The 12,764-nt window shown below is 50.6% G+C and overlaps 1 protein-coding gene across 2 annotated transcripts in view; it reads left to right on the top strand.

The window, feature by feature from the left end:
- The window catches only part of MGLL (monoglyceride lipase), a 102,305-nt gene that overhangs the window by 85,360 nt on the left and 4,181 nt on the right, over positions 1–12,764 (top strand). For both annotated transcript variants that reach the window (XM_014540303.1, XM_005866950.2), the window contains one exon: positions 11,141–11,356. In XM_014540303.1, coding sequence (XP_014395789.1) covers positions 11,141–11,356 — 216 coding nt within the window. The remainder of the gene's footprint in view (positions 1–11,140; positions 11,357–12,764) is intronic.

The raw sequence follows: 12,764 nt of genomic DNA, 5'->3' as shown, positions 1-12,764 counted from the left end.
GGGGGGGGGGGGGGGGGGGGGGGGGGGGGGGGTAAGAAAGGGGAGTTGCTCAGAGTCTCCACCTGCCCTCACACCACACCATTGCTGACCATGCAGTTATGAACAGAATGAAATGCATTGCTTTCTTTCCGAGCTTCATCCTTTGGCCTGGGAACTGGGTGGAAGCCGGGAGGAAGAGATGCTGTGATTCTGAGTACCCCTTCCACTGGGGACAATGCACTGTTTCCATATTGAGGTACTTGGTCTTCGAGAGCCAAGTCTCTGTTCTCTATAAATACTCTGGGATGCCCACCAGGAGTATCCTAGCTTGTTTATGTCACGCTGGCAGGCCATATGGTGAGAGCTGTGAGGAGTGGCCAACTCCACTTCATTTCATTTCTATAAGTGGGTGCCACTCCAGACCCCACCCAGTGTTTGAGATGTGCCAGGGTTAAGGATTCAGCCCCCACTTCCCTGCAGCCTGCAGGTCTCCCACCCACAAGCCAGTAGCTCTTGCCCATGTCTCTTGAAGGCTCCTGCCAAGTCTTGGAAAGCTGGGTCACACTGAAGCTTTTAACTAATTATAACCACAGCTAAAGATAGGCCCAGCTTCCTCTCCATCCCCGGGACCTGGCTCTCACAGCAGTCCCCTCCGAGAACTGGTTATTAACTGTCCAATATCCCCAGCTTGGTTAGCCAATTTTATCTCACTACTCTCCATCAATCATACTGTTACCAATCATCTCCCAGTATTGGGGCTTGTGTACCTGATGTACTTGTAAACTAAAACATTGAGACACCGGCGGTTGGAGATGGAGAAAGGTTTGTTCAACTTGGCCAAAGCCAAAGGACAGGAGAGCAAGATCTTTCCATCTGTCTCCCTCTCAAAAAGCAAAAGTAGGGAGTTTTTATGCAGCGAGGGAGCCTGGAAGGGGGAGTTCCCGGGAACAGAGAGAGAAGTCTGTGCTTCTTTAGTCACAGATAACATTCTGTGCAGCCAGACTTCTGGGCGGCGGCAGCTGGTCGCGGCTACCTTGGAGACATTCTTTCCTTCTGCAAAACAAACTCATAAATTCTCCTTGTGGCCCTGGAATTATTTCCTCCTACTTGACAAAGAAGCTGTACATCAGCAACACAAAATTACATTGTGAGAACAAGGGGTGCTGGGTTGAAGAACCAAGATTCTGCAAAAGATCGCATAATTGTGCGTCAGTCACGTTAGCTGTAAAGCAGAAACTAGACATCGTGTGACTGTTGCCACTGTTGAAGCTATTCTTGTTTTGTGCTTAACTAACTATGTTGTTCTATTATCTCAAGCAAAGTCTACTTTTTTTTTTTAAGCACCTTTCCTGGAACTTGCTTTACGGGCGGCCCTTCAGAACATGGCTAACACTGCCTTAATCTTTGACTGTAAGTTACGTGACAGCCGAAGCCACTGAAACATTAGTGAAAGCCTGTGCCCATCTATCTAGATTATATGATCTAGTACCTAAGCATGTTTACTGTTGGAGGTCGGTCTCAATACTTCATATTCCCCACTGGAGACTTGTCCATTTGAGGCAGCCATCACTTACTAAAGCCTTAAATAAAAAGTAACGAGCCATTAGAATGTTTCTTCAAGTGCACAGCTCCATATGGGAACAGCTGACAAATGGCTCTGCCTTGCTCTTGTGCCCTGAAAAGTGGGAGCTGTTGATCTTCTTGTCCCCTTACTCCAGATGTTTCCTGCTCCCAGCGCTCCTCCTGCTGACTCTGGAAGAAGCAGCTCGGAGCACGTGAGAGACAGATTCCTGAAGTCAGTGACTTTAATAGCAGCAGCAAAGCCAGCGACTCTCTAGAGAGACTGTCAGGGTTCACATGGGAACACAGCCTGGGCAAAGCTCTCTCAAAGGAGCCATTGGATTAAACCCCCATTTACATGAGGATCCAATGCAACTGACTGGCCAAGGCTTGACTAAGTGGCTGAGCCAGACCCAAGCCCCAAATGGGCCTCTGACCACAGGGTTTGCCTGCCACAAGCCTGCCCAAGGGCTGTATGGCTCCTCCTGGCAAAGGGAATCATAGTAAAGAATGAGAAAACAGATTGTGGGGAAAGGAGAGGTCAAAGCCAGCCTTTTCCTCCAATTTAATTATGGAGATTTTCAATCTATAGAGAAGTTGATATGGAAGTACAGTGCACACCCATACGCTCCCCCCAACCCCCAGGATGCACCCATTGGGAATATGCTGCCATACTCCCTTTATCTGTGATTAAAAACGAAAATATAAATACAGGTATAGATTTTAAATCTTTTAAAATGTATTGTGGTAAGATATACAGAACACAAAATTTGCCATCTTACCCATTTTTAGGTGTACAGTTCAGTGGCCTTAAGTACATTCACATTATTGTGAAACCCTCACCACCATCCACCTCCAGAACTTTTTATCTTCCCAAACTGCAACTCTATGCCCATTAAACACAGACTCCCTACCTCCCCTCCCCAGCTCCTGGCAACTACCATTTTGCTTTCCGTTTCTATGAATTCAACTATTCTAGATGCCTCATATAAGTGGAATCATACAGTATTTGTCCTTTTTTTATCTTTTAAGGATAATGTCCTCTAGATGTATCCATGTGGTAGCATGTGTCAGAATTTCGTTCCTTTTTAAGACTGAATAATATTCCATTGCATGACTGTACCACATTTTGTTTATCCATTAATCCTGTTGATGAACACTTGCGATGCTTCCACCTCTTGGCAATTATGAACAATGCTTCCATGAACTTGGGTGTGCAAATATCTCTACGAGACCCGGCTTTCAGTTCCTTTAGGTTATATGCAGAAGTGGGATTGCCTGATCGTTTTGATTTGTATTTTCCTAATGATTACTGATGTTGAGCATCTTTTCACATGCTTGTTGGCATGTATAAAACTTCTTTGGAGAAATGTCTATCAAGTACTTTGTCCACTTTTTAATCAGGTTGTTTGATTTTGTTGTTGTTGTTGTTGAGCTGTGGGAGTTCTTTTTGTAAAAATATTTTTTAAGCCCGGCCGGTGTGGCTCAGTGGTTGAACACCAACCTATGAACTAGGTTCAATTCCCCGACAGGACACACGCCCAGATGGTGGTCTCAATCCCCAGTAGGGCGTGTGCAGGAGGCAGCTGATCAATGATATGCTCTCACATCGATGTTTCTCTCCTCTTTTCCTCTCTCTCTGAAATCAATAAAAATTAATTTTAATTTCCCATCATTATTCTCTATTTAGTCCACGTTCTGATTTCCTTAGTTGTCATCAACCTTGAAGACTTGAGACCATATGATCTTGCTGTTTGTGACCAGCAGTTATGGAAGAGGTCCTGCAAGATGCCAGTCATTCTTTCTTGTTTCTCTTATTATTTATTCAATCCCTGGGCCTGTGAAAAGGTAGCCATAGCTGGTGAGGTTGGGTAGAGAACATGACGGCTGCTTTCTTCTTCCCTCAGTGACCACTCAGGAGCTATGTCTGGGCCCAGGGTTGCACTTCAGAAGCCTCCATCCCAAAGAAGCGAGTGAGGTTGACTTTCAGCCTCTCTTCTTGTTGTGAAGACCCTCAGCCCCTGAGAAAGAGGCCCAGAGCCCTGTGGCGGGTGTGTGCAGACTGCCTGTGCCCACGTGTCCAGGGCTGTGACCCACCAGGATGTCCGGGAGTTCAAGCTTTAATAGCAAAAAGTAATCTTAGGGAGAATGTTCAGTGATTCACAGACCCTTGATTACGTGACAATTCATGTATATACGGTAATCCTGATGAATCTTCTTTATATCCAAAATGGAACTGCATCATCCTTATTTCTGATGATCCTTGTCTGGCTCGGGAATTTTTGCCACCCGAGTTGGGCGCATGCTCTGGCAGTCATCGGGGGAACTCGGGCCTCTTGGTACGTGGGACTTGCTTTGCTCCAGCGAACCAAGGAGACTTTCTGCCAAGTCAGGCAGGGCCCTATCTCCCCTCTGCCAACCTGCAGGCAGCGTGCCAAGTCAGCAGACTTGGGCCAGGCCCCAAGATGGAGGCAGAGACACCAGATAAGTCACCCTGTCTTCCGAGGTCACAGTCAGAGGGGAGAAAGGCACATCAACACCTCACAGAGGACAAAGAGGCAGAGGGCTTTGTGGGAAGAGCAAAAAGGCCCGTCTGGACCCAGCTCTCCAGCTCTGTCTCTTGGTGCCACAGTGTGACCTTGGAAACCACACTCATGTCACTGATGCTCAGTTCCCTTGGGGACCTAGGGTGCAGCCTGGCACAGCATCAACCCTGGGTAGACAGGGGCTGTTGTTAACAGCCGTTTGTAAAGAGGTGTCCGCAAAGCCACGGGGTCCTGGGGAGCCAGGAGCCGGTTTCACTGCTGGTGTGGGCACCTGTCATGGGAGGAAACACCTGAACTGTACCTTGAAGGGAGATGGGGGTTTGCTGGCAGACAGGAGGCAGGGCATGGGAGAGGGCATGCTGCAAACTGGAAACAGCAGGGACAGCCCCCAGTCGTCAGGTACAGAAGCTGAGCATGTGAGAGGAGCGGAGCCGGGGATGGCACACACAGTGTCCCTGGGGAAGGCCAGGGCTTCCTGGAGGAAGGGGCAGCTGAGCTAAGTGTCAGAAGAGAGGAGAAACTCCAAGGGGAGCCAAGGCAGAGGGGACAGCCATGCGAGGGCGCAGGTGCAAGGGTGGCGCGAGTGTTGAGGAAGGAGGCCGAGCGGCGGCTGGAGCCCGTCATGTGTGGCCTTGCAAGCCACAGGGAGAGTGTGGACCTGACCCTGCAGTGTGTGGGCAGCCCAGCAGGGTTCCCAGGTCCAGGGGAATCTGGGCGCAATGTTCAAGGCGTGGCCAGCTGGGGGGAGAATTGGTCAGACCCAAGAGGAGGGGACACATGAAGAGAGGAGCAGGCACTGGCCACACAGCAGGCAAGGCTGCTTCCAGTGCTCAGCATGTTTCCTATTCAAGCCGATTTCTATGCTAAATTATTATTTGCATTTAGAATATTCCACAGGCTTGACATTCAGGAGAACACAGCCCAGTGAGCCACAGGGAACAATACCAAACGGCTCCAAAGAACTTACCTTCGGGGGTGTTTCCTCTTTCGTGCCTAATTATTCTTTGTTGAATGAACTAATGAGGGGCCTTTTCTTCTAAGGCCCATGGACATCATCCCAATGTGAAGAGCCCCTTTGCCGGCTGCTGGCCAGGGAGCCTGGCTCAAAGGTTCCCAGATGCATCTGGTCTGTGCCAGGCTCCCAGGGCCCGGAGGTGTTTCCTGTTGGGCTGGGATAGAGGAAGGTTGGCTCATTCATTCAGCCAGTATTTACTGAGGGCTTCCTACATGGGGACACAGCAAAAGTAGGACAGAGCCCTGCCCCAGGGGCCAACCCTCCAGTGGAGAGACAGGCAGGTACACAAACCCCTGGGTGAGGGGTGAGGGGAAGGCTTGAGAAGGGCTGTTAGCCAGGAGAACTTGGAGAGTCAAAAAGGCATCCCTGAAGGTGTGAAGTCTGAGCTAAGGACTGAAAGAGGAACAGATGTTAATTAAGTTAAGAGCAAAGGGCTGGAACAGCCACTTGTGATGGGCAATGGAAACCACAGTACATAGGAGAGGATTTTCTATCATCCAAGTCTTTCCACAACAACTTGCCATTCAAAACAAAGGTAGGAAATGAAGAGATTGCCTCTGCAAAGACGATCAGTGTCGGGTTCCTCCGGGTCTCTAGGTTTTAGAGCTCACTTGGGTAGAACCGTTGTGCACTCTCTCCAGGATGCCCGAGCAGGCTCTCTGGTGTCTCTGTGGTAAGAACAGGTGGATTAAGAAAGATCTAAACAATGGAGGACGGAGATGGGAGTCCTGGGATGGGCTGCGAAGCACAGGTGGAAGGATGAGCTTCCATAGGAAAAGGGAGGGTGTCAGAGGGAAGGAGGGTCAGGAAAACCCAGCTGTAGACACATGTAGGTCCCTGAAGGGAGACTGTCGGAGATCAGACCTGCTGGGCTGTATTTCTCTGTGAAGCGGTAAATAGTGTCATGTGAGGAGGGCGCATGCCTGTCGTGCCTCGTAGGGCACCCCTCCCCTCTGTGAAGGGTGGCAACTGTGGTATCCACCACGTCTTTCACTGTCAGGCCTCAATACTTATGGTTCTCACCAAGGACCCACTGCTTTCTTTTCCTTATTTTTTAATATACTTTATTTATTTTTTACAGAGAAGAAGGGAGAGGGTTAGAGAGTTTAGAAACATCAGTGAGAGAGAAACATCGATCAGCTGCCTCCTGCACACCCCCTACTGGGGATGTGCCCGCAACCAAGGTACATGCCCTTGACCGGAATTGAACCTGGGATCCTTCAGTCCGCAGGCTGACACTCTATCCACTGAGCCAAACCGGTTAGGGCTGCTTTCTTTTCTGAGGTGCCACCTCCACCACTCCTGGCTGTCCTGCGAGTCCACAGGACTCACCTCCACTTTCTCTTCTCTAGATGGGTAGCATAGCATAGTGGGTGGCTATGAATGAGGATGGTGCAGCCCAACTGCCTACCAGGGGTGGGCAAACTTTTTGACTCGAGGGCCACAATGGGTTCTTAAACTGGACCGGAGGGCCGGAACAAAAGCATGGATGGAGTGTTTGTGTGAACTAATATAAATTCAAAGTAAACATCATTACATAAAAGGGTACGGTCTTTTTTTTTTTTTTTAGTTTTATTCATTTCAAACGGGCCGGATCCGGCCCGTGGGCCGTAGTTTGCCCACGGCTGGCCTAGGCTCTTATCCTGGCTCTGCCCCTTACTTGCTGTGTAATCCTGAGGGGGTCATCTAGCCCCAGTGAGCCTCTCTTCTCATGTATGAAATGGTGAAAATAACAATAGTCCCTACACTGGTTTCCTGTGAAGAGTCAATGAGCAAGTACAAGTAAAATGCTCAACACAGTACCTGGTACATAATTAAGGGCTAAGTGCATTCGTTATTTTAAATATCATTTTAATTAAAAATGTAATTTTGCATTCCATCATGGAACAGATTTTTTAAAAATAGGTCAAGGGATTTGACTGTAGGGGTGGTGCCTAGATGTTGCTCAACCAACTTGAAGACAACTCCCAGCTGTAGATTGTAACTATATTTACTGTGCTTTAGGGCAAAGTCTCTTCCCCACAGAGAGACAGTGTTCAAAAGTCAGCAGCCCCAGTTGACACGTTCCTGGCTGGCAAGTTCAACCTTGCCAAGAGCTCTCAGAGCCCCAGAAAACAGTGAAGGTACTGGGGATCGTTAAAATACGCGAAGGAGGCCAGGAAAATATTCACAACCTGTGAAACTTAAATCCCAAGAGGAACCTTCCAGGTTCCCTCAGCGGGAAAGCGGAGACCTGGAAGGAGTAAGACTTCACCTAAGGTTATGTGGCTCGAATTCTCTGAGGCAGAGAGACCTTCCTTTCCTTGTTCCCAGAGTCAGAGCCAGATGCACCCACACATCACTAGCCTCACTATGGGGCCAAACCCTGGGCTTGGCACTGTGCCTGCATCAGCTCATTGAATCTCCCTAGAGTCCTCTGAGGCATTTCCACTATCACCCCCATTTCACAAATCAGGAATGAGTCTAGGAGAGAAGAGCCTTGCCCAGATCACGGCTGGGAACTATCAGGGCTGGGTGCTCCTCACTCCTCTGGTCTCCCTTGTATTGTCAGTTACACGCCCCCCAAGAAAAAAAGACTTCAAGTCTCAGCCAGTGGCAGCACCCCCAGAGGCCAATCATCTGAAACAAAGATGTGCTCACTTGGACCTGGACACATAGCCTCCAGCCGACATGTCCCCAATGGACACGTTCTCAGCTAGCAGGAACAGTTGTGATAAAAATAAAAAAGAAAAAGAAAAAAAGAAAGAAATGGGGGGAGGGGTGCGAGAGATAGTGCCAAAGACTGGGTCTTTGTTATATGTTTTTTTAATTAAACTTTTTGTTTTGATGTAATAGGGATTCACATGTAGTTGTGAAAAATAATGGAGAGGAATCCCATGGGCCCTTACCCAGTTCTCCTCGATGTTGACATCTTACAAAACTATAAGACAACATCACTACTAGGAAGTTGGCATTAGTACATCAGACCACAGAACATCCTATAACCACAAAGATGCCGCATGTTACCCTAGTGTAGCACACCCACTTCCCCTACCCCATCCTGGCAACCACGTTTCTATTCTACATTTCTCAATTTTGTCATTTCAAGAGTGCCGTAGAAATGGAATCCTTTAAGAAGTCATCTTTTGGGACTGACTTTTTCATCTTTGACTTTGAATGGGCTTCTTCTGTTGACCAGTGCTCTGGGGTTGGGTCTGGTCCAGGAGAGATAGCCCTATCCACCTCTTTCCTGGGGGCAACAGGACACATTCTCACCTCACAAGTAGAACTTTTGGTAATTTTAGATCTTAAGCTCTTAAAAAAAAAAAAGGCCGGCCCGGTTGGCATGGCTTAGTGGTTGAGCGTCAGATGTGCCCGGGTTGCTCGATCCCCAGTGGGGGGTGTGTAGGAAGCAGCCAATTAGTGATTCTCTCCCATCATTGATGTTTCTATCTCTCCATCCTCTCTGAAATCAATAAATCAATAAAAATAAATAAATAAATAAATAATAAAACAAAGGCCATCGTGATTGAGCCAGAATGGTTACTTGAGGGGAGGGTTAGGGCCCTCTGAGCTTCAGTTTCCCCATGAGGTTTGGCCCTCCTTTTTGCTCCAAACGCCACTTTCCCTCTGTCCCTCTTGCCTTCTGCCCCAGCGGTGGCTCCCACCAAGGGCCTGCCCTTTCCCCGACACATCTGGCAGCTCCTTCCCCAGGCCCATCTACAGCCATTGTGTAAACAAGGTTTACGTGACCAAGACATGGAAAATGAAGCCAAGAGCAGGAAGCCACTTGGGCTGTCAGAGCAATTAGACCCGAGAACAAACTCCCCAAGGGGCCCCATGTGGCCAGGATGTCTTGGATCAACAGAGCAAGGGGGCAGGCCATTTCAGGAAGGTGGTGGTCTAGCGGGCTCTGGCCCTGTGCGCTCATGAGGACACATCCCCTGCAACCAGGGTCCAGCGACACTGAATGGAGTGCTCTTAGCAGGGCTGCCAGACCTCGGAGACCCAGACCGCAACAATGGGGGATTAAACGGGAGAGAAGCTTATTGACTTCTCAGTGTCACCAGCTCCATGTGCTCCACTGCATCTTGTTGCTTTTTGTTTCTGGGGTGTGGCTGTCATCCCTGGGGCCCCAGCTCCCACCTTACTTTGCTTGTGTTCTGGTAGGTGGGAGGAGGGAAATAGGACAAGCCTTGACAGGAGGATCACAGCGCATACTTCTCACTTCCCATTGGCCAGAATGTGGTCACATGACCAGACCTAACTGCAAAGAAGGCTGGGGGATGTAGTCTTTATTCTGGGTCCTTGTATTCCAAATGAAACATTCAGGGTTCTATAGGGGAGAACAGGAGCTGAGTAATGAATAATAGGCAGGTTCCTCCTCCCAAAATAAGGATAATGAGAGCCATTCTTTAGACAGAGTGCTTATTAAGGTTAATCGGGTTAAACATGTAGTGTAGTGCACACACATGGAAAGAAAGAGCTCAGAAGTGTTAGCCATTCTTCTTTTCACTAACTGAGGTCTTGCACATGATGCCAGACACGGTGCTGGGTCCGTGTCTGCTCAGTGGTGCTACAGTTGCCATTGCTCTCATTGTTAGCCTCTGTTCTCGACAGACTGCAAGCCCAGGGCTCTCCTTCCAAACAGGGCTCCTTGCAGACCCTGGACAAGCAACCACTCTGGCCGTGCACCGCCCCTGCCAGGCTCTTGTCCCCTCAGTCCCCAAACAAGTGGCCTTAGCCCTGCAGGATTCACGCCAGCTCCGCTGCAGGAAGTGCTAATCCACCTCGTGTGGCTCTCCACAAAGGGCTGCTTTGCCTGCTCTGTCCCCAGCAGGGGAGGAATCAGGGGTGGCAGGGATGACCCAGAATCGCCTCTCCCGCCTCGGCATGGCTCTGAGTTCCAGCTGAGGCCTGTAGGGGCGGGAGCAGAAGAGAGGTGTAGCCCCGCATTGCAGATCAGATTGGAACACAGTGGGCACTCTGGCAGCCTCACGGGGCAGCTGGAGGCACATTTCCTTCCATGGCCCCTCTGCTCCCCTACCCAATACCGATACCAGGCGGCACTTCTCCAGCCAGCCAAGAACCCACTGACAAGGATGAGGGAAATGAGACAGGGGATGTTGTGGCCTCACACCTACCCAGATGGCCCGAGAGAGTTCTAGAGGCTTCTCGCCCAGATTTTGTGGGGGCAGTGCCCCACCTGGGGCCACAGTGAGCAGGCGACTCACAGGCGTGAAGCCAGGGAAAACAAGGAGAGGAGAGTTCTAGAGGCTTCTCGCCCAGATTTTGTGGGGGCAATGCCCCACCTGGGGCCACAGTGAGCAGGCGACTCACTGTTCCCTTAGAGGCAGGAGGCGTGAAGCCAGGGAAAACAAGGAGAGGGTGTCAGGGTAGCCTCGTGAAAGGCTGGGTCGGATTCTGAGCCATAAGCAGGGGCGGTGTTAGAGTTAGGTCCTGGGAAAACTGATGATGGAGGAGGGAGGACCCAGCCTGTGGGCATGTCCCCTGAGAGGCAGTGGGCATCCCTGTCTGGGTGGCAGGCAGCCTTCTGCAGCCCAGAGGACATGGAGACTGGAGCCCACCACAGCCCAGACCTGCCCTGGAATTGGTTCCTCCGGAAGCCCATGGGGTGGTGACTCGCCCCTGCGTGTTGTGTGTGCCCTCACCCACTTCCACCAGGTGGGCACTAAGTAAGGGAAGACAGGCTTAGAGAAAGCAAAATCCACACGACTCACACCAAAACACCTTCAGAGCTGTTCCTGAGCCAAATCTGTAAGCAGTACAATGGTGCCTATATAAAAACATACACCTTAGCACTGGGAACTGTGTGGAGGCGCGTGTGTGAATGTGGGCTGCATAGAACAAAGCCTGTGAAGAGAGGCATCAAAACAGTGCCGGTCTGGGTCATGGAAGGGCTGGCCAGGCGCCTGCGCCCCAGACCGAGCTGACTGATGGAATCAGCTCTCAGGCCAAAGCAGAAGGAAGATCTAACAGACAATAGGGAAGTCCCCCACCCCTGAACTAATGATAGAAACCTCTCTCTTTTTTTCTTCAGGTCGACCTTTATAACACGGACCCCCTCATCTGCCGGGCAGGGATGAAAGTGAGCTTCGGCATGCAGCTGCTCAATGCTGTGTCCAGGGTGGAGCGGGCCCTCCCCAAGCTGACCTTGCCCTTCCTGCTGCTCCAGGGCTCTGCTGACCGCCTGTGCGACAGCAAAGGGGCCTACTTGCTCATGGAGTCCGCCAAGAGCCAGGACAAGACACTCAAGGTGCGCACCTGACCTCCCCACTTCCCCAAGGTGGGGAAGGTGGCATCCCTTTGGGCACATCTGCCCAGAACCCCAAGGCTACCCCCGGGGGGGTCATCTTAGGAGGCGGCCAGCCTGGCCCCACTGGAAAATAAATACCAGAAATACAAGGTGGCTGTTAATTCTAAGCAAGAACACAAGCCATTAGCCAACTGTTCATGGGGAGAATACTCAGACGATGTCTGGGTCAAGGAAAAAACCCAAACTGGGCACTGGGCAAAGAACTGTCTCCAAGAGCATGTCTCCCGCTTCTCCATGTCCCAGGTCCAAAGGCGTGTGGCTGCCCGGCCTCTCTGCAGGTTGGTTTTCTGCAGCAGCTTGGGACCAGCCACCCCTGCCAGGGGCTCTGGGGGTACCAGCGCAGTGGGCATGGCAGGGCCTGGTCTGCAAGGGCATATGCAAGAGGGGATGGGACCTGCGGCTTAGCCACATGGCCTGTCAGACACACAGACCACAATGAACTAACTTGGAGGGCCTTCGAGATGGAAAATGTTGTTTGGAGAGTCCAGACATCTCTGTTTTTTGTTTGTCTAATTGAACTGGGAAGAGCCCCAGTTGGGGGGGTGGGGAGGAGGAGGAGCACCTACTGTGTGCCTGTCAAGTGACCGTTGACCACAGCCCCAGGATACCGATGATGGACATGTGTCCCCAAACTATGCCACGACAGCCTGTGCAGTAGTCACGTGGAGGCCGAGTCCAGGACCATTTCCTGCTAAGCTATAAAGAGAACAGGCAACTAACTCACCACAGATCCCACACTTACTGAGCGATGGGGTCAGAATGCGAACTCACTCCCACTGACCCTCTCCATTCCATACGGCACTGACAGGCGCTCATGGCAAACTGTCAAGTGCCCCCCTCACACCATTATGCATTGCAGACCCTGGCCCACACCAGCTGCCAGATATAGACTCATGGGTGAACAGAAAGCAGGAGAAAAAGGAAAACCAGCTCTTATAACGCTGGAGAGCATGAAAGGCCGTGGCCACTTCACCACTGACCCTCTCCATTCCATACGGCACTGACAGGCGTTCATGGCTTTGCAAACTGTCAAGTGCCCCCCTCACACCATTATGCATTGCAGACCCTGGCCCACATCAGCTGCCAGATATAGACTCGTGGGTGAACAGAAAACAGGAGAAAAAGGAAAACCGGCTCTTATAACACTGGAGAGCATGAAAGGCCATGGCCACTTCGCATTGGGTGAAGGCGCCTCACAGATCGTGCCCTTTGCCGGAATGGAACCTTGGCGACCCCACAAAGGGAGGCCGTGTAGAGTGCTCACTTGTTCATTCACTCTCCATTCATTCGTTTCTTCTTTAACCCAAGTGTTCAGTGGGCATTGACCTTGTGCCAGGCCCAGAGAGCA

Source organism: Myotis brandtii, unplaced genomic scaffold, assembly GCF_000412655.1.
Source record: "Myotis brandtii unplaced genomic scaffold, ASM41265v1 scaffold240, whole genome shotgun sequence".
Lineage (NCBI taxonomy): Eukaryota > Metazoa > Chordata > Mammalia > Chiroptera > Vespertilionidae > Myotis > Myotis brandtii.
This window is presented reverse-complemented; position numbering and strand designations above follow the sequence as displayed.